The following is a 22,511-nucleotide window of genomic DNA, read 5'->3' on the forward strand; positions in this document are numbered from 1 at the left end:
TACCCCAAACAATTGGAATCTCTTCAAACTCACTCAACGATTTAATTGATCACACGGAATGTTTTGAAGACAAGAAGAGTTTGTATATTCAAAAATTTTTTCATTTGTAAACCTATGGATAAATGCAGATTTATATAGCCATCAAGTGCCCCTTCCGAAAGGTGACAATGGTTCATCCAAAAAGGTGTATCCTTTGGAAGAGTTATGTCTGTTCATTTGAAACATTGTGTCTTTTTCTGAACAGACACAACTATCTGAACAACCACTCATTTTCCAAAATAATATGTCTTTTCCTCAAAGGTTGTGTCCCTCTATTTTCCATTCACACCAATTGAACCCAACAATCCCTACATGAATGGGGAATGACTATTCTTTGTAAAACTTTACGGACAAATATGTGATCATCAAGCAAAGACTGATTGAATCTGGATAAGTGAGTTTTCCTTTGAACTTTTCGTAGTGAACATGCACCGGATGCACTCGATCAATTGGTAGATTTGATATCTTTGAACCGTCGAGCTTTAATGTATACCTAGACAACACATGTTACACAACCAGCCTTTTACCATTTATGGTTCTCATGATTTTGTTCGTTTCAGCCATGAATAGGTTCTGGTCTCATGAGAGCTTAGAGAATAGACTTTTACTAACATTCTTCTTGAAGAAGCTTCGAATTCTCCCTCACATAGGTGATTTTTAAATGTCCAATCCTATAGATTAAACTATTTGGTCAAATCTGCCAAATTTAGATAATCATGAAAATACTTTACACCATAAGTCTTATCCTCGTTTACTACACATTGTCTATATCATGAGAATGAATTGGGTATTTGACAATGTTGAACCTGTCAGACACAACTTTATTTGATCTCCTTGAACCTAGCTCTTGGGATCTTCAGCCTGCTAGGTAGAGTTACCTACCATGTTGACTTGTCTTAGGCCTTAAGCCCATTCCCTTGGATGTCCTCTCAACTCCTTCTCTAGTAAGCCTTTTGTAAGTGGATCCGACACATTATCCTTTGACTTTACATAGTCAACAGTGATAATTCCACTAGAGAGAATTTCTCTAACGGTATTATACTCCATCTTATGTGATGAGATTTATCGTTGTACATCATGCTCCCTGCCCTACCTATTGCTGCTTGACTACCATAGTGTATGCATACTAGTGCCAATGGTTTGGGCTAATAAGGAATATCTTCCAAGAAATTTTGGAGCCATTTTGCTTCTTCACCTACTTTACCTAACACGATAAATTCTAATTCCATCGTAGAGCGAGCAATACATGTCTGTTTGGATGATTTCCAAGAGACTGCTTCTCCACCTATTGTAAATACGTATACACTCGTGGATCTTACTTCGTTCGATCTGGTGATCTAATTTGTATCACTATATCCTTCAAGTACCGCGAGATATTTATTATAATGCAAAGCATAGTCTTGAGTGTATTTAAGATACCCCAAAACTCTTTTCATTGTCAAATTATTGGGATTACTCAACTCAACTTACTAATAGCTCATGCTATGGCTGGTCGTGTATAATTCATTATATACATTAAACATTCCAATACTCTTGTGTACTCCAATTGTGATTCACTTTCACCTTTATTCTTTCGAAATGTAAAACTCAGGTCTAATGGAGTCTTGGCAATACAAAATTTCATATACTTGAATTTGTTAAGTACCTTTTTGATATAATGAGACTGAGACAATGTCAACCCTTGTGGAGTTCTATGGATTCTTTTTTCTAAGATCACATCCGCAACTCCAAGGTCTTTCATATCGAACTTGATTTTGAGCATTCATTTCGTGGCCTTTATGTTAGAAATATCTCTACTGATGATGAATATATAATCCACATATAAGCAAATAATGACTTGGTGATTTAGAGTGTCTTTAATGTAGAAGCACTTATCACATTCATTTATCTTGAACCCGTTTGCCAACATGGTTTGGTCAAACTTCACATGCCATTGTTTAGGTGCTTGTTTTAGTCCATACAATGACTTTACTAGTTTACACACCTTATTTTCTTTTTCTGGAACCACAAAACCCTCGGGTTGTTCCATATAGATTTCTTTCTCCAATTCTCTATTCAGGAATGCTGGTTTTACATCCATTTGATGGATTTCAAGACTATATATCACCTCCAAGGAAATTAACATTCAAATCGATGTTATCCATGTTACTGATGAGTTTGTATCAAAGTAATCAAGGCCTTCTTTCTATTTGAAGCCTTTTACTACAAGTCTTGCCTTGTATTTGTCAATAGTACCATCCACTTTTATTTTTATTTTGAAGATCCATTTAGAACCTAAAGTTTATTTATTGGAGGAAGATCAACCAACTCCCACGTATGGTTGCTTAAGATTGAATCAATCTCACTATTGACTGCCTCTTTGTAAAAGGATGAGTCTGATGACGACATCGCTTCCTTAAACGTTTAAGGTTCATTTTCTAAGAGAAATGTTACAAAATTCAATCCAAACAAAGTTGACGTTCATTGATGTGTACTATATCTTAAATTCTCATCATTATGTAAATCCTCACTTGGTTCATCTCGAGGTCGTTTACACCCCCCACTAGACTGTTCATGTCTAGTTTTATACAGATAAATATGTTTAAAGAATTCAACATTATCTGATTCAATTACCGTATTTTTATTGATATCCGGATGTTCGGATTTATGAACCAAAAACCTACATGCTTTACTATTTTTAGCATATCCTATGAACACACAGTCCACCGTCTTAGGTCTTATCCTTACTCTTTTAGGCATAGGAACTTGGACCTTCGCTAGACACCCCCACACTTTAAAATATTTTAAGTTGGGTTTCCTTCCTTCCCATTTTTCATATGAAATTGATTGTGTCTTACTATGGGGCACTCTATTGAGTATTTCATTAGCTATAAGGATAACTTCTCCCCCACAAGTTTTGCAGTAAACCTGAACTTATTAGTAAGTTATTTATCATTTCCTTCAAGGTTTGATTTTTTCTTTTTGCAATTCGATTAGATTGAGGTGAATACGGAGCCGTAGTTTGATGGACAATTCTATTCTCTATGCATATTTGCACAAAGGGAGATTCATATTCTCCGCCCCTATCACTTCTTATCGTTTTGATCTTTTTCTCCAACTGATTTTCAACTTCTGTTTTATATTGCCTAAATGCATCTATTACTTCATCATTACTGTTTAGAAAATAGATATAACAGTATCTAGTGAAATTGTCAACAAAAGTTATAAAAAATACTTTTTTATACCATGAGATGGTGTTGACTTCATATCACAAATGTAAGTGTGGATTAAGTCTAAGGGATTGGAATTCCTTTCAACAGACTTATACGGATGCTTAACATACTTTGAGTCCACACACATTTGACATTTTGATTTATTACACTCAAAGTTTGGCAAAACTTTTAAGTTAATCAGTTTTTGCAAACTTTTGTACTTGACATGTCCTAAATGACTATGCCACAAATCGTTTGACTCTAGCAAGTAAGAAGAAGCCTCAACTTTCTTCATTTCAATAACTATTACATCAAGTTTGAAAAGGCCCTCATTAAGGTAGCCTGTTCCTGCATCTGTTTCATTCTTGCTTATTACAACTTTCTCCAAAACAAACACACACTTAAACCCATTTTTAATGAAAAGTGTCATCGACGCTAAGTTTTTCCTAATAGTAGGAACATGGAGAACATTGTTGAGAGTCAATACCTTTTCGGAAGTCATTTATGAGAATATCTTTCCACTTTCTTCAACCTTGGTTGTTATGTAATTTCCCATGAAGATCACTTCTTTGGGACCAACTGAATCATAAGCAGCAAAAGCTTCTTTGTAGGCTCAAACATATCTAGTAGCTCCTACATTAAAGCATCATTCATTTAGATATCTAACTAGATTGCTTTCAGTGATCGGTCATATCACATAGATTTTTATTTTTTCTAGTTGTTTCCAACATGTTTATCTAATCTTTTTTCTTGTTCAGAAGAGTTCTTTATCTTCTTATTATTTGGAGCATCATCCTTAACAGAATTTGCAACCATCATTAATGATTTTTCATTCAAATCATTATCCTCGTCTTTCTTGGAATGGCTCATAAGATCTTTCAAATCAGACAATTGATTTCCAATCATTATTATTATTATTATTTAAGAATATGGGGATCTATACTTGTGAACATTTGCATTGCAAGTTTGCCCAGTCAAAATGACATCAATTGCTGTCATTCTTTGAAGTTCACACCAAAATATTTTTCTATTTCTCTGTACTTTTCATTGCTAGAGCAATACCTGAACGACTTAATGACGCAACATTGGTAGTCGTTGGGACAACACCATTCATAACCAAATCAATTTATTGTTCAGTTTCATTCGTTATTTTCTTGTCAATCTTTGAAATACTCTTTAGTATTTCAGAATACTAACAATAAAGAATTTAATCTTTAGCCAAATTATTTCTAGTCAATGATGAAATTTTTATATCTTCAAATCATCAATCGAATAAACTATGAAACATAACAAAATTTTTATGACTTAAAATCAGAATCAAATTCAAACAGAGTGAAATCTCACAGATTTTAAACTTCAGAAACCAATGCAGAGATCTTAACGAATCAAAGAAGTTTTTATATTCTTCGAACCGAATTCTCATACTTATTTCTAGATGAAGTTTTTATATTCTTCTAATCGAGGGAGTAGAAAGCAAAAGATTTTAGTCTCCACAAAATCAGACCCAATATAGATTAACCAAATACTTGATTTCTAAATGTCGATAATTTTTTTTCCACCAAATAAGCACAAAAAATACCCGAGGATTGCGTGTTCATATGATATGCTAAAAATAGTAAAGCATGTCGGTTTTGGGTTACTTTGATACATACTCGCCCGTAACAAGGATAACATTTATTCGAATATTAATTTCCTTGGCATCGGTATATGGTCTTGAAATCCATCAAATGGATGTGAAAATAATATTTCTAAATGGAGAATTGGAGGAAGAAATTTACATGAAATATCCTGAGGGTTTTGTGGTTCCAGGAAAAGAAAATAAGGTGTGTAAACTTATTAAGTCACTTTATGGACTAAAACAAGCACTTAAATAATGGCATGCAAAGTTTAACCAAATCATGTTGGTAAACAGGTTCAAGATAAATGAATGTGATAAATGTGTTTACATTAAAGACACTCCAAATCACCAAGTCATTGTTTGCTTGTATGTGGATGATATGTTGATCATCAATAGAGACATTTTTGACATAAATGCTACGAAATGAATGCTCGAGAGCAAGTTTGATATGAAGGACCTTGGAGTTGTGGATGTGATCTTAGGAATAAGAATCCATAGAACTCCACAAGGGTTGACATTGTCACAGTCTCATTACATCAAAAAGGTACTTGACAAACTCAAGTATTTAGAATTTGGTATTGCCAAGACTTCATTAGACGTGAGTTTCTCACTTCAAAAGAATAATGGTGAAAGTGACTCACAGTTGGATTATGCAAGAGTATTGAGATGTTTAATGTATATAATGAATTGTACATGATCAGACATAACATGCGCTATTAGTAAGTTGAGTCGGTACACGAGTAATCCCAACAAAACTTATTGGATGGCAATGAAAAGAGTTTTGGGGTATCTTAAATACACTCAAGACTATGCTTTGCATTATAATAAATATCCCGCAGTACATGAATGATATAGTGATGTAAATTGGATCACCAGATCGAACGAAGTCAAATCCACAACTAGATATGTATTAACTATCGGTGAAGGAGCGGTCTCTTGGAAATCATCTAAACAGACATGTATTGCTTGCTCCATAATGGAATCTGAATTTATCGTATTGGATGAAGCATAATGGCTTCGAAATTTCTTGGAAGAGATATTCCTTATTGGATCAAACCAGTGGCACCAGTATGTATACAATGTGATAGCCAAGTGGCAGTAGATAGGGCAGGGAGCATGATGTACAACAGTAAATCTCGTCACATGAGATAGAGAACTTTTCTCTAGTGGAATTATCACTATTGACTATGTGAATTCAAAGGATAATATGTCAGGTCCACTTATAAAAGGCCTATCTAGAGAAGGGGTTGAGAGGACATCCAAAGAAATGATCTTAAGGCCTAGGAAAAGTCAACATGGTGGTAACTCTACCTAGCAGCTGGAGATTCCAAGAGCTAGGTTCATGGAGATCAAACAAAGTTGTGTCTGACAGGTTTAACATTGTCAAATGCCTAACCCATTCTCATGATATAGATAATGTTTAGTAAACGAGGATAAGACTTATAGTGTAAAGTCTTTAAATGATTATCTAAATTTGGTAGATTTGACCAAAGAGTTTAATCTATACGATTGAAATTTAGAAATCACCTATTTGAGGGCGAAGTCGAAGCCGCTTCAAGGACAATATTAGTAAAGGCCTATTCTCTAAGCTCTCATGAGACCGGGACGTGTTCATGGCTGAAACGATCAAAACCGTGAGAACCATAAATGGTAAAAGACTGTTTGTGTGACATGTGTTGTCTAGGTGTACATTAAAGCTCGACTGTTCAAAGATATCAAATCTACCAATTGACCGAGTGCATCCGATGCATGTTCACTACGGAAAGTTCAAAGGAAAACCCACTTATCCAGATGCAATCATTCTTTGCTTGATGATCACATATTTTTTCGTAAATTTTTACAAAGAATAGTCATTCCCCATTTATGTGAGAGATTGTTGCGTTCAATTGGTGTGAATGGAAAATAGAGGGACATAACCTTTAAGGAAAAGACATATTGTTTTGGAAAAGGAGTGACATAGTTGTGTCTGTTCAGAAAAAATATAATGTTTCAACTGAACAGACATGACTCTTTCAAAGGATACACCTTTTCGGCTGAACCATTTCCACCTTTCAGAAGGGGCACTTGATGTCTATATAAACCTGCATTTGTCCAAAGGGTATTAGCATGTCATCTATATTCCTTTCGAGTATTTCTTGAAACAAGATACATATAACACAATCATTATAATAATGGAAAACAATACCCACATTTTCATATTCTACCCACTTCTCTACCAAATCTGATTGTGTACCGGGGTTTTTGAGGCCAATATTAACAAGAAGGTACGGTAGCTTTGAAGTCTAATTAACCTCAACACTAAAACTTTGTCCATGAACTTTTGAAAAAGTATTCACTATTTTAACTCTAAAGAAACATCCTTGAGCACTACCTACTTTCATTTCTTTCATTTTCTTTTTCAGTAATACCTTTATGAAGATTTGTTCACCAGACAAAAAGATTTCATCAATAATTTGGAAATTCAACTCATTACTAAGAAAGTAAACATATGTTGTACCTTCTATTTCAATATTCATGTGAGCAGCCATGACATACCTTACCTCTGCCATTATGCGAATTTGTAAAGGTGTTAGAATCCTTGACGATGCTTCCACATCTACATTTTGCTCCTCTTTCTGATTGTCTGACTACTCTAGTGTGGCTTCAATACAAACAATTTTGGTGCAATGGTACTATCAGTCCACTCATTGCACCTTTCAGTGAGACATACACACTCATTAAATTTATCTGCTGGTTACGAAATCTCAGCACCTGCAATTTTAATTAGTCCTGATGGATACTCATCCCAATCCTCTGATTTCACAATAACTGGTGTTGGTAGCATTGCTTCAGCATTTACAATTCAGAAATAAAAATCCATCGATAAAATTGAAAAGCAGAACTCAACTAAATGAATGCACACCCAATTTTCCCCTATCATATAAAGCCTAGAAAATTTGCCCAGTATCAACCCAATTACAAATGAATAAAACCAAAACATGTGGGAGTGAACCAATAGTTACTTGAGGAACCCAAAATACGACCAAAATATCCCCTCCCCCCCCCCCCCCCGCATTTATATCGAATAGCGTGAAACCAATCTCCATGTCCAGAAGTACCTTAATTGAAACTGATGAAGGTGCAGACTCAAGGTGTTTCATGACATTATAATAAACGGACAGATCATTGAGATCCGTCAATTTTGGTATGCTCTCCTCAATAGCAAGAACATAAAGTCGTGAATCTAGATGTGGGTTCAGGATCTCAATTTTTGTGGTGTTTTCATTTTGGATGGAGTGAAGTTCAACTAGAACTTCGGATTCGACCCTTGAGGACATTCGTCGAACACCTAGTCCTCATTGTATTCTGAATCAATCTTACTGTTATTTTCAATCTTCAGCAGTTCAGCAATAGCATAGTCATCTGAAACCACCTTAGCTTGTATTTCCTCTACATTCATTTCCCTCGAACATACATCAAGACAAAAGCAACATTAGCAGTCAAGGCTGCCTACACACCCATAGACGCAAGAGTTGCATTGGCAGTCAATACTGCATGTGAAATCCTTATACCACCTCTAAAATTATTTTAAATCCACAACTATTTCTAAAACTTCATCCATAGGTGCCTTTCTATTGGTATTGTTTCATTCGATCAATTTAACCAAAGTTGATGATTTCATAAACATCTTCTTTGAATTACTACCCACAGTCGAGACAGATTCATTTCTCTGATACCAATTGTTATGATCCCAAATCAAATCATAACAAAATTGCAGTAACCAAACAACCAACACAATATTTTTTGAAAATTTTTCTGTTTATATCAAAAAATAGAAAAATGAAACTTAAAATAACAAGAAAATCCTATCTATGAAGAGAAAACAAATTTATAGTGAACTCCATGAATGAGTCAGTCTGCAGGGGAAGAAGATGAGAAGACAAACTTAGATTTAGATGGGGATAGAAAGGAATTGGGAGGGAAAAGAAGAACAATTGATTTACCATATTTCAGTTATGCCCTTCATTCTCCTATGAAGTGTGTATATAACCATCTTGCCATGTGGCATCATCACGACCCTTGTGATTCTTTTAAACTTGAGTAATCTCGACCCTTTATTCTCAATCTCGCGCGTTTTTATTTGCTTTCTATTCCCAACTTCGAATCTAAATAACTAACATTTGATCGACTATTATTGAGATCATAACATACAACATCCTTTCGTAACTATATATATGTATATGAATTTAATTAATGGATCTTATGATTTTATGTGCATGGTTGCGCAGATAGAGTCATAGAGAAGTGGCATGAAGAGAAGGTGGTTCGAAGTCGATAGCCTTTTTACCCGAAGGAAGGGCTTTATGGCCGACGTTTAAAGTGCTACAGTGAAAAGGATAAAACAAAGTATATTGTTATTGATTTATTCAACAGACGTGTTTCTTCATAAGAACATAATTTCTTTTCAGATTTTTTTTTTGAAAATATAAGCCATAACTCTGTGTAATTTGACTAAACATGAATCAAATTTTCATGTGTGGTGATTATGACTCTTGAAATATCTAAATTATGGGATTTTCTTGCTTATGATTCGAAGTCAGTATTAGATTTCGCATTATTTATTAATATATTTGAAGAGTATAAACTTGAGATATTTAGTATATTTTTAATTTGCAATTTTTGATGGATATGTGATATTGTATGATAGTTTATTAATATGTTGATCGTAACAAATGAAATAAAAAATCATCATAGAAACAAGGAGGTCATATATTTCACATTTAAAGTGAAAGATATTGAAGGAACTGATAATATTGTGGGTATCAAGATTGTTCAAATGGTAGGGGTAATGTATTGAGTTAATCTCGCTACATTGAGAAAAGAATGTTAGATAAATTTAGTCACTTAAACATAAAAGAGACAAATATCCTACTTCATCCTATACTTAGTTAACTAATTATGATGAAAGAATTATGGCTTAACTTGTATAAGCAAACACTGCTGAAAAGGCCAGTAGCATTGTTAGTGATTTTCTTTAAAGAACTAAAGATTTGAGTAATTCTAAGTTTCATGCTATTTTTAAGGATATATCGATCAAGTTGGTATCTAATATGTGAAAAAAATAAATTTACCGCATGGTGAATATTTACTCTGAGAGGAGGTACAATTTCTTGAAATCAAGAAAATCTTGCATTAGTAAAAGTAAGTAAATTAAAGGCATTGAGTGATTGAGGGATTATTAAGAGAATTCATTAATTTTATAAAATATGAGTTCAATTTTGTGATAGTCAAGCCACTTTAGCTTAAGCATGTAAAGATTATATATTGAAAAGTCAAAATGCATAAGTTCTTGACATAATTGTGTGAAAAAAATAATGCAAGATCGCATAACTTTTATCACATTAATGAAGTCAAATGAATTTGACTAATCTATTTACTAAAATCTTATTAAAAGGAAATTATTGAATATAATTTCAAGTCTAATTATATAAAACCTCTTAATTAGGTGTACCAAAAATGGCAATCCTATTCGGCACTGTAAAATATATAATTAAGGGTTCAAAGGGTAATATCAAGTATTGATATGTGAATGTTTCAATACTTAAGTAAGAGATATACTAGTGTTGGTTGTTATAAATTGGAGGGTCGCATTCTAACACTCTTAGCGAGATTCAATTCAAGGAACAAATGTCTCAAATATGATAAAGACATTGAAAGAAATTCACCTATATGAACATAAAAGCGGTGCCGCTTCGATTGGAAATTGGAATTGCTCTCGTAAATCTTCATTAATTTTGAATAGCACATGAACATAAAAGTGCTAAGCATGCTGAGTGAAAAACAGGAATGAAATGTTTATGTATGTAGTGTCACCGATGTTCTCACAAGAAATAATACGTTCAAAGCTATTATTTCATGTGAAATTTTAATTTTATTTTGTGGTATTGCACTACTGTACAGTTCAAATCGAAAGATACATTACTTTATACTTGAACACGACTTGATCTTTGTGTCCTAATTTATATATAAGCAAGTGAAGGATCGTTGGATTTTTGTCTAATATTAAATTAATAATTATAAGTATTTTGAAGAGGTGTCTTTATGAAGAGGTGCCTTTTTAGTGAAAGGTAGAGCTGTCAATATGGGCTAGGCCCGTTGGGCCAGCCTATAATTTGGTGGAGTTCGACTTCAGTTTTTGTAGCCTATTTAAGAATATGGCTTTTTAGCCTGGCCCAAATAAGCCCGTGGCCCATGAGACTTGAGCAATGTGGGTTGAGCTAGCCCGTGGGCTGGCCCGTAAGTCAAATACATGCAACTATTTAGATTGCTTATTAATATTTTTATTTGGTTCGAAGGATATCATGTCAAAAGTTATTTAATTTCGCTGTTAGGAGTATTTTTTGGGGCGTTCGAGACTTGATTAACAAGCATTAACGCTATGCAATATTGTCTGGTAATATTTATATTTATTAACATTCTAAAATTAAATTATAAAATATTATTTTCTTAAAAGTGGCCTAACCTGTGAGGCCCACAACCCACAGAGTAATGGTGTGGGCTTGGTATTGTAACGCCCCGAGTCTGTACCTCGGACGTTACACAGTGTTTACGATCCTGAAGGACCACAAGCTAACCCATGAATGATATTTGTTCTGACCACTAAATAATAATACTGTAATAATGCGGAAAATAGGCTAAAATGTCATAAGGTTCAAAATCTGAAATATTGATAAAGCATAGTACTGAAATAACATCTGAAAATACTGAATATTGTCTGAAAGTCTAGTCTGTAAAGCCTCTAATTGAACTGCCTGAATGTGAAGTTGATGGGACAAACTATTTAGATTGCTTATTAGTATTTTTATTTGGTTCGAAGGATATCATGGTTCGAGACTTGATTAACAAGCATTAACACTATGTAATATTGTCTGGTAATAGTTACATTTATTAACATTCTAAAATTAAATTATAAAATATTATTTTTTAAAAAGTGGCCTAACCTGTGAGGCCCGCACCCACAGAGTAATGGTGTGGGTTTGGTATTGTAACGCCCCGAGTCTGTACCTCGGACGCTACACGGTGTTTACGATTCTGAAGGACCACAAGCTAACCCATGACTGATATCTGTTCTGACCACTGAATAATAATACTGTAATAATGCAGAAAATAGGCTAAAATGTCATAAGGTTCAAAATTTGAAATATTGATAAAGTATAGTACTGAAATAACATCTGAAAATATTGAATACTGTCTGAAAGTTTAGTCTGAAAAGTCTCTAATTGAACTGCCTGAATGTGAAGTTGATGGGACAAACCCCCAACTAACTCCAACTACTGAATACTGAAGTAATGAAATACTGAAATAAAAGCCTATCCTCGATAGATGAGGACTCACTACTAAATCTGACACTGCTGGATGAATCTGAATCTGTCTATGAGCGGTCGGGAACCTGAGCGTCCGAACCTATGATATGAGACATCATAACGCAAAGAAAGAATATGCGTCAGTACTTGAAATGTACTGGTATGCTAGATGAGGTAAGACTGAATGCAAGGATTCATATGCATGAACAATAACTGACTGAATAATATTGTGTAACTAAACATGAGAGTACATGGATAATCTAAAACTGCCGTAAAAAAAATGAGTATGTAATACTGTGCATATACGTGAATGTATACTGTAACTAAGCTTTTATGAAGCTAAATACTGAGTTCTGATAACTGAGTAACTGATATCTGATGTTTTTGATAAGTGAATTACTGATACTGATTGACTGTATCTGACAGTACTGATTCTGTAGAACTGAATTGAGTTCTATACTGAAGACTGGAACTGAAATTGTAGGAGGTTCGACATGCCCCAAATAAGATAAGATAATTGAGTTGGGGTCCAATCTGTAACCCCAATTGGAAAGGTGTTAGTATCATACCACGGGTAAAGACAATGACTCACTTTCCTTTTTAGTCTATTTCAAAAAGAATGACTCCTTTCCTTTTTTGGCAATACATTAATTTCAACTTTCCACATGGCATGCTTAGGACCACAAGATTAAAAAGCATTTTGGTACCATTTGATACCACTTTAATTTAAGGTCACGAGATTCAAAAGTTTTTTTTATTTTTTTAGACTTTGTGTCAAGTCAAGTCAGCTAAATTGCTACAATAGATATCTTAATTTGAATTCCAACTTAACAATCATGATTTCAAAAGTAAAGTGGTGAAACTTAACTGGAAGCAGCACTTTTCGTTCCCGATAACAGTGTGATGGCTTCTAAAGTTGCTGAACGTGCTTCATATTGAGTCAAAACATAGCGATTCGGACCCCAAAAATAAATCTCATTTTTTTCTAGTACGCAAAAGTTACCAAAAAAGAGGACCATAGTTCCTGCGAGCATACCAAAATGAAGTTAAGTTCATAATCAGATATAAAGAATTATATTCTTGTCCGCATTATCTTCAGTTGTTTTTTATTTACGTGGTTAAAAATAGTTTTTATGTATATATAGTGGATGTTGAACTCCTGTCTGGGTAGTTCGTATGTTTACTTTTGAACTCCCTCAATAAAAACTCTTACTTTGATAATACAAGCGCAAATGTGATAGCAATAAGTTATGTTTCTTCAACGATGAACAAGAGCAATGCCCAAATATAATACTATTTAAATATTATTTTGAATCAAAATTTACGAAAAACATACACTTTTTCTACTTTTCTTCGCATTTTAATTTTGATTTAAGTTGTCTTCTTGCATTCATTAATATCATTATTTCTATTTTTCTCTTCTAATTATTTTTGTAAGTTAATAGATTTAAAAATTATATATGAATAACTTGATTCGATTGCATTTTTAGATCAGTGGATGTTTGATTTTCTAACCCTCAACTTTTTCACTGTTTTTAGCATAATAGAATTCAACATGTGTGTATATATATATATATATATCTTCTTTGTTTCCATTCAAAATCATTCTTTAGAATCAAAATTTTCGCCTAGACAAAAATTAGTTGGATTAAAATCGAAGCTTTGTGATTAGTATTATATTATTTTTATATAGTTTACAGGTTGTAGATAAAGTCGGTTGACTTTGAAGAATTTTTTGTGTAAAGGTTAGGTTTAATTGTATTGTTTTGATATCTTTATTATCTTATTGCTTTTAATTTACAGATGAATGTGGGTCGGCTTTTAATTTTTTTTTAAGTAAAGGTTAGGTTTAATTGTATTATCGTAATATCTCTATTAGTTTGTTATTTTGTTGTAGTTTATACTTCGTAGATGAATCTCGATCAGCTTTGAGAAATTATTGTGTGTAAAATTTAAGTTTAATTGTATTGTTTTGATATCACTTTTATCATATTATTTTGTTGCAGTTTACAGGTGAGAGATAAATGTTCGTCGGCTTTGAGAAATTTTTCTATGTAAAGGTTAGGTTTAGTTTTATTATTTTAATATTTCTATTATCGTATTATTTTGTTATTATTTACAGGTGGTAGATGAGTGTCGGACAACTTTGAGAATTTTTTTGTGTGTAAAGATTAGATTTAATTGTATTAATTTGATGTCTCTATCATTGTATTGTTTTGTTGCAATTTACACATGATAGATGAATATTGATTGACTTTTAAAAATATTTTTGGTAAAGGTTAGGTATAATAAATAAACTCTCCATCTTCACATACTCAAAAGATAGTAAATATAATTATTATATATTCATCTTTATTATTTAAATAAATATTATATTTAATATAATATTTTAAAGTGAGGTATACAGCTATAACGAAACTACTGGTTTATTCTAAACATGAGAAGCACTAATGTTAAAAGCTGAAAGGCCACCAACATGGGTTGTGATACAGTGAATGAGTTGTTCCACCCTTAATCAGATGTCGAGAGTTTCATGGATAAAATTTTGTTGGGAACGCTGCACGTTAATAGGTTGCAATCGGACACCGAATGAAAAAATTAAAAAAATAAATAAAAAAGCTGAAAGGCCAATTTACCAATTGAATATTGAACGATTATTTTACCCTCAATCTAAAATTAATTCTACACTTTAAAAAAGTAGGAATCTGCCAATTTGATCCTCAAAATTAATCGCCACCAAAGCCCAATCTAGAGCGGCGTTACCACCATCACCGCCACAACATCAAACAGCGCCCGCACCGCCCTGTTGGCCTATCTGTAATATGGCTGCGCCGTACGAAGAATCCCAACTCACGTTTTCAGCACTATAAACTGAATTTCAGGTGGAAAAATATCGCTGCACCCATTATCTTTTTTTTTTTTCTTCTTTTCAGTGAGAGTAGCGTAAAACTTGTCTTCTCTTCCTCCTCGATAATGGCCTCATGATCTTTAGCAAATCTTATTTTAGGTACTAACTGCGGGGGCAAGCATACGTTGAAGTTACAATGATGATAGGACGGAGAAGTATATCCACATTTTCTTGTTTATGCCACAGAATTAAGCAGACAGGTGACTGTTTCTTCTACTGAATTATATTATTGATTCTCAAATGTATTTATCAATCATTTTGTTTTTGAGTTGTACTCTCTCCATCCATCCCATATTAGTAAGAAATCATAAATAATACTGTATAGGTTATCCAATCCTTTGAAAAAAGAAACTTTTTGAAACTTATTTAGGCTTTCAAAAAAATATGAATTGTGGGGGGTAAAATGAGATATTTTAATTAATTTTGTCTTGCTTTGGTAAATGAACTAGTAATTTAGGTGGGCAACTAATATCGGATGGAGGGAGTATATGCTTACGGCTATATTAGTGATACGTAAAAATAGATCAACGTACTACTAGATTCCAACTTTGGTATTGTGGCAAATTTGAAGCTACTATTTGAGCCAAATGCACATCGTGGGTTTTTTCATGATATATAGAAATTGTAGAAAAAGACTTATGTTTCCTCAAATGCACAAAGATAATGATGGTAATATACTTTATATTTCTTTTTTATGTTGCAGAAAGTGAAATTGTTAGAATGTTTGAAATCTCAAGGCCTAAGGCCGGAACAGAAGGCTTCCAAGACAAGCGACCACCCTTAAGAAGGGGCTCTGTGAGGATATTGGATGAGAGGTTCATCAGGATTTTGAAGATATTTAAGTGGGGTCCTGATGCCGAAAAGGCCTTGGAGGTACTAAAGCTGAAAGTAGACAATGAATTGGTTCGAGAGATTCTTAAAATAGACATTGAGGTAAGTGTGAAAGTTCAGTTTTTCAAGTGGGCTGGTAAAAGGAGGAACTTTGAACATGACTCTACTACCTACCTAACTTTGATTCGATGTCTTGAAGAAGCTGGGCTGACTGGTGAAATGTGGAAGATGGTGCAAGAAATGGCACGGAGTACATGTGTCATTACTCCTGCACATCTCTCCGAGACTATAAGAATTTTGGGCAGGGCAAAAATGGTGAACAAAGCCCTATCAATATTTTACCAGATTAAAAGCCGCAAGTGCAAGCCAACTACAACCACTTACAATTCCATTATTCTGATGCTGATGCAAGAGGGTCAGCATGAAAAAGTACATGAGCTTTACGGTGAAATGTGTAATGAGGGCAATTGTTTCCCTGATACAGTTACCTACAGTGCTCTTATATCATCTTATGCAAAGCTAGGCCGTGACGATTCTGCTATTAGGTTGTTTGATGAAATGAAGGTCAACGGTTTACATCCCACTGCAAAGATATATACAACCTTGTTAGCAGTTTACTTCAAATTGGGTAGGGTCGAAATGGCTTTAGCATTATTCAGTGAGATGAAGAATGATTGTATCCCAACTGTGTACACTTACACTGAATTGATAAGAGGGCTTGGTAAAGCTGGTAGAATCGAGGAGGCGTATTCTGTATTTCTGTCCATGCTAAAAGAGGGATGTAAGCCGGATGTTGTGTTGATAAACAATGTGATAAACCTTCTAGGAAGGGGAGGACGTATAGGTGATGCTTTTAAATTGTTTAATGGAATGGAATCATTAAACTGTAAACCAAATGTTGTGACATATAATACCATTATCAAATCCCTGTTTGAGTCGAAAGCTCCAGTATCCGAGGCTTCATCTTGGTTTGACAGAATGAAGGCAAATGGTGTCACTCCAAGCTCTTTTACTTATTCAATACTTATTGATGGGTATTGCAAGAAAAATAGAGTTGAAAAAGCTTTAGGCTTGCTTGAGGAGATGGATGAGAAGTGCTTTCCTCCTTGTCCAGCTGCCTATTGCAGCTTGATCAATAGCCTTGGAAAAGCAAAACGCTATGAAGCTGCAAATGAGTTGTTTCAAGAACTAAAAGAGAGTTGTGGATCTAGCAGCTCTCGGGTATATGCTGTAATGATAAAGCACTTCGGAAAATGCGGCCGTATGGCTGAGGCTGTCAATCTTTTCAATGAGATGCAAAAGCTGGGATGTTCCCCTGATGTATATGCATACAATGCACTCATGTCCGGACTGGTGAGGGCAGGTATGCTAGATGAGGCTTTTTCCATGCTTCATAGTATGGAAGAAAATGCTTGTGCTCCCGACTTGAACTCATTTAACATAATATTAAATGGTTTGGCCAAGACTGGTGAAGCACAGCGAGCGATTGGGATGTTTACAAAGATGAAAAATTCAACAATTAAACCCGATGCTGTCTCTTACAATACCATTCTTGGTTGCCTAAGTCGTGCTGGTATGTTTGAGGAAGCTGCACGGCTGATGAAAGAGATGCATGCCTATGGTTTTGAATATGATCTTATTACATACTCATCAATACTTGAAGCAGTTGGTCATATGGATGAGGATGGTTCATGTCATACTTCATGAGAAAGCTTTGGTATGTTAGATTCTTTTAGTTCAGTGCTTTTCTCCATTTACACTATTTAGTACTTGAGAACCTTTTAACTCATCTTGGCCCGGGAATGTACACAACTTTGTGTAGGGTTTTACGGTGCTCTATTAAAATTGAGTGGCAAATAGTTGTGGCATTTTGGTTACTCTTCCTGCTGGTGTTGGCTTCTGCAGATATGTGATTGGATTTTCACTTTGGGCTAGGGGTATGAAGTGGTATTTTCAGTACACATATTAGTATGTGCACAAAATCTTCATCCTATTTTCTCAGTGGAATTAGGCGTGGCAGCACGCTGTAACAAAGGACAACGCTTGTTTAGTATCTTTACTTTTTTGGTGTAAACAATTATGTATAGAAGATGTAGATCAAATCATAGATCTAATAGGGCAGCCCGGTGCACTAAAGCTACCGCTATGCGCGGTGTCCAATTACTTAGCATGGTTATTACTAAGTAATGTAACCATGTGTTTTTATCATATGTTGTACCTACTTTCTTAAATCAATACTAAAAGAGATGATCAATCCGTGCTTTTATCAGAAAAAGAGCTCAAGTGAGACTAGAGTTCAGATTTTGTCCCGTCTGTGCAGTGTGGTATTAACAGTTTTAAGAAATCATTTTTCCAGCAAGTTAATTAGCGTGGTACAAATGATAATTCCTGTTTTGCGTCTTTGATGCAGTGCTAATGAAAAACATGTATGACAGAAGATATACTAGAAGATGGACAACAATACAAAAGGAATTACTAGACAAGGACATGAATGTGCTTTTCTTAGCATTCTACTTTGCTTTAGTGCCAACTGGGAAGTAATCTGCTGTCCCCCTTTAGTAAAGGGAACATTTAGACTTAGCTCGGTGCATGATCTTTACTAGTATTCACTTGTTAAGTTTTATCTGTTTGGTTGTGGTATTCCCAAATGATGGAAAGAAAATCCATATGCAAATTTGTCTGAGAAGGTTCCACTAAGCCACGCCAGTTTGGACCATTGTGACTACCAATTGATCAGTACATGTGCCTGCAGACTAACTTCAAATCTTGCTGGCATCATCTCCGATGTTTGGTTGGTGCAGCCTTGTAGATTGAATTGAGAAGGGTAAAGGAAATTGCCATCCCTTTCCTTGGTTTATTATCACGTCAATTTACTTACAAAATCTTGTTTTAGTTCATCTTCATGTTTAGGGAGTTCATTGATGTTCATTCGAAAAATTTATCTTTAAGAGCATGTCAGAGAACTCTGCTTTACATTATGCCGCAGTGTTTCTGATGGAACATTTTGAATTGCTCTGTGTATGTTTGTCTTAAGGGACTAGCAAGTGTATCTTTGGTTAAAAAAGTGAGGGTTATACTCCAGTTACATTTACTCCTGTCATTGACTAAATTTTCTTGCTAACAAAATCTTGAACTGTCTTTCCCATAACTGTATGTTTCATTCAGCAGTATAATTTATACCTCGTGCTCCTTGCTTTATCAAGGGCTCCACCAGTTCATATCTTGATAAATCATGACAATCAGCTGTGGGTTGCAAGTACTGGTAGTCACATTCCTTGACTGCAAGTAATTTCTAAGAAAGCAGCTAAGAACTTTTTCTTCTGAACAATCCAGACTGAAATTTATGGAGCCAACACATTGAAACGCGAGGGCTAAGGGGATGGAGATGGGTTTCTGGGTTTCCAGAAACAGTTCGCGGAGGGCCTTTGGAGTGACAATCTCACCCACAACTATCTGGATCTTAACACTTGATTACATAGTGCTCCTTTTGTGACCATTTATCTTGTGTTCTTCCCAGTTCTCTTGTTAATTGACCTTTAATATTTATGCTTTTAACTTTGATGTGCAAGTATCCATGTTAGGGGGAGAGGAAAAGGAGACGTGGATAACAAGACTTGCTGATCAGTATTTCTACAACAATTTAGCAACTTTTTGATGCTTCATGCAGTATACAATTGGCTGCTACATCTTAAGAAGGAACAGATGAAATTTGTTTGATGATGCATGAAGAGATGTCACTCAATTGAAAGAGATTGTAATTCTCCTTTGCTAGTAGTGTCAACCCTCCTTTCTTCTCAGTGAACCCTTCATCACACGTTGATGCCGCGTCCATAACTGTCCTCATTAGTACAGTAGCTATATCAAAATGCTCAGACAAGTACGCGGTAAAAGCATCCACCAGCATGGCAATAGCATCTGCATAAAGTTCCAAGCAATCTTTTAAGCAATCAATAGCAAAAGGATCAAACTCTTTGCTACTGAGCATGTTCTCTATGGTCGATATCGTGTTAGTAGCATTTGCTAGAGCCAGCTCCATTGCTACAATTCCTACTCCTTGTAAGTTGGTAACATGAGTTACAGGAATTGCTTTGGAGTGAAGTGACACAGAAGTAGCAGTTTATGTCTGTCGACTTATCGGAGCATTCTTTGCAGGTCGAGTTGATCAAGTGTAACAATGGTGGGGAAATCAGGTAACAATGTGTAGGAATTATTGTTGATAGTAAGAGTAAGCAGCAAAGTGACAGGGAAGAGAAAGAGCAATGCCACATTATTATTAGTTTAATATGTTTTGATGATTTTCGTGAGTTATCGTGAAGTGATATTTCATATTTATATACATTGAAAAGAATTACAAAGCTGAGAGTTGATATCAAGAGGAAATTTCTTTGAAATTCATCAAATGAATTAAGCAAATGTGACAAAGGTTTAGTAAACTTCACTGTCAAAATTTGGATCTTTTCCCCCTTTCACCTTGCAAGTACTAGTTAGAGACTTAGGCCCTGTTTGGCCACGAAAATTATGATTTTTCGGAGTTGGAGTTGGAGTTGGAGTTGTGTTTGGCCATGAATATAAACTAAGGTTGTTTTTTGAAATTTTGTGAGAGAAGTATGAGTGAAAAAAGTAAAAATAAGTTTTACTTGTTTTCACTTTTCCAAATATAATTTTGGAATTATATTCGAAATTTTCATGGACAAACGCATCTTGTTTTCACTAAAGTGAAATGATTTTTTTTAAAAAAAAAAAAGAAAATAATTTTCATGACCAAACGACTACTTAGAGTGGGATCAATGATATCAAATAGGCCACTTAATTTTGAAATTAATCAAAATTGACCAATCGTCGAACAATCTCAGCACATATGGCGCAAGACGATTCTACATATCGTGGTCGGAATGGGATAGGATGTTTTCATGTCTTACTATAGTGCCCAGTTTATCTTGATTTCCGATTGATGTTTCCCCGATTTTTTCCAACTTTAACAATACATCTCAAATGGTCGTTTGGTGTGTAGGTCCTCTTTTTAAAGATCAAAAAAAAAAATCTTTGCCGTAACTTATAATCCGTTTGGTCAATCTTTTAAAATTAATTTATTTAAAAAATATTTTTGACGAGATTAATTTGCATTTGATTCATTAATTTATAAAGTATTTTTAAACAACAATTACCTTGTTTTGGAGAAAAACTTTTTTTTGACTTCTGAAAAATAATTTCTCCGATTTTTCAAAAACATTTAAACAACAATTATTTTTTTTGGAGGAAAATTATTCTTTTGACTTCGAAAAAATAGTTGGTGCCATTCGTCAAAAACACTTGAATTCCTTTTAAAAATTTAGCCAAATACCTAAATGTTTTTTTAAAAAAATAAATAAATAATACATTTTTCACCTACTTCACTCACCTTCGACTTGATTGTTGTAAAAAAAAAAGTAAAGAATCTAGTACACCGAACTATAACTAAATTTATTATCATACATTTTAATTTTACAGAGGTTTTATTATCCCTAAACTTAATTTTAGTTATTTTTTTCATTTTTTTTAGTTGATGTGACACATTTTTAGCTGACGTGACACCTTTAACATGGGCCCTATTTTTATGTAATAAAGGTGTTATGTCAGCACAAAAGATGACAAAAATACGTTAAAATTGAGTTCATAGATAATAACTCATGTAAAATTAAAGTAAGTCATAACAATTTTAATCATAGTTCAAAGGGTACTCGATGTTCCTCTCAAAAAAATTATATAGTAACTTGGGAAAATTAAACCAAACTATAAAATCTGAAGAAGTTTTATATTTAACATTTTGTCAAGTATTTTTCTTTTTAACAACACATCTCAAATGGCCGTTTGGTGTATGGGTCCTTTTTTAAAGATCAATTATTTCCCAAAACCGTAACGAGACTAGCCTTTTTGATCAATATTTTAAAATTAATTTACTTGAAAAATATTTTTGATGAGATTAAATTCTATTTGATTCATCAATTTAAAAGTGTTTTTAAACAACAATTACCCTTTTTTTTTGGAGAAAAATTATTCTTTGACTTATGAAAAAATAGTTTTTGCTATTCTTTAAAAACACTTAAACAATTATCCATTTTTGGAGGAAAATTATTCTTTTGACTCTCAAAAAATAATTTGTGTTGTTCTTCAAAAACACTTAAAACAACAATTATACATTTTTGGATGAAATTTATTCTTTTGACTTCGGAAAAACAATTTGTATTGTTCTTCAAAAACACTTAATTTCTTTTTAAGAATTTAGCCAAAACACCTAACTGTTTTTTTTTTTTAAATAAAATAAATAAAGCATTTTTCACGTTCTTCACCCACCTTCGACTTGATTGTAGTAAAAAATTTATAGGAACTTGGGAAAATAAACCAAACTATAAAATCTGAAGAAGTAAAAAATTTAACATTTTGTCAAGTATTTTTCTTATTTTCCTTTAGAAAATGTTTTTCAAAATTTTGTCCAACCAAATATGATAAAATTAAAAAGGGAAATTAAGTGTTTTTGAGAACAACACAAATTATTTTTCCAGAGTCAAAAGAATAATTTTCCTCCAAAAATGGATAATTGTTGT

At 33.8% G+C, this 22,511-nt stretch overlaps 2 protein-coding genes across 9 annotated transcripts; one reads left to right on the forward strand and one right to left on the reverse strand.

Moving 5' to 3' along the window:
• The first annotated feature begins 14,829 nt into the window (after window positions 1–14,829).
• LOC107868814 (pentatricopeptide repeat-containing protein At3g16010) lies at window positions 14,830–20,321 on the forward strand. Of its 8 annotated transcripts, none has more exons than XR_007043387.1 (5): window positions 14,831–15,073; window positions 15,199–15,299; window positions 15,803–17,647; window positions 18,341–19,986; window positions 20,083–20,321. XR_007043387.1 is itself a non-coding variant. In XM_047394203.1 (5 exons), the coding sequence occupies exons 3-4, from the start codon at window positions 15,236–15,238 to the stop codon at window positions 17,635–17,637; spliced, it is 1,899 nt and encodes a 632-aa protein (XP_047250159.1). In that variant the 5' UTR covers window positions 14,838–14,986; window positions 15,020–15,073; window positions 15,199–15,235; the 3' UTR covers window positions 17,638–17,647; window positions 18,341–20,321. The 8 variants fall into 8 exon arrangements, 4 of the variants coding, with proteins under 4 accessions (XP_016570950.2, XP_016570959.2, XP_016570948.2 ...); XR_001673772.2 differs by having other exon boundaries at window positions 18,341–18,754; window positions 19,264–20,321; XR_001673771.2 differs by having other exon boundaries at window positions 18,341–18,754; window positions 19,500–20,321.
• Window positions 18,834–19,966, reverse strand: LOC107868853. The gene has a single exon (XM_016715477.2). It carries the CDS (start codon window positions 19,964–19,966, stop codon window positions 19,619–19,621), a length of 348 nt encoding a protein of 115 aa, XP_016570963.2. The 3' UTR covers window positions 18,834–19,618.
• Window positions 20,322–22,511: the final 2,190 nt, after the last annotated feature.

This window comes from Capsicum annuum, chromosome 1 (assembly GCF_002878395.1).
Source record: "Capsicum annuum cultivar UCD-10X-F1 chromosome 1, UCD10Xv1.1, whole genome shotgun sequence".
In the NCBI taxonomy this organism is placed as follows: domain Eukaryota; kingdom Viridiplantae; phylum Streptophyta; class Magnoliopsida; order Solanales; family Solanaceae; genus Capsicum; species Capsicum annuum.

Bases quoted from the DNA above. Each gene is read 5' to 3' on its own strand.
- LOC107868814 (XM_016715464.2), top strand. From the start codon at position 15,236: ATGATGATAGGACGGAGAAGTATATCCACATTTTCTTGTTTATGCCAC. The intron at 15,300-15,802 runs GTGACTGTTTCT...TTTATGTTGCAG, and splicing joins CCACAGAATTAAGCAGACAG to AAAGTGAAATTGTTAGAATG.
- LOC107868853 (XM_016715477.2), bottom strand. From the start codon at position 19,966: ATGGAGCTGGCTCTAGCAAATGCTACTAACACGATATCGACCATAGAG.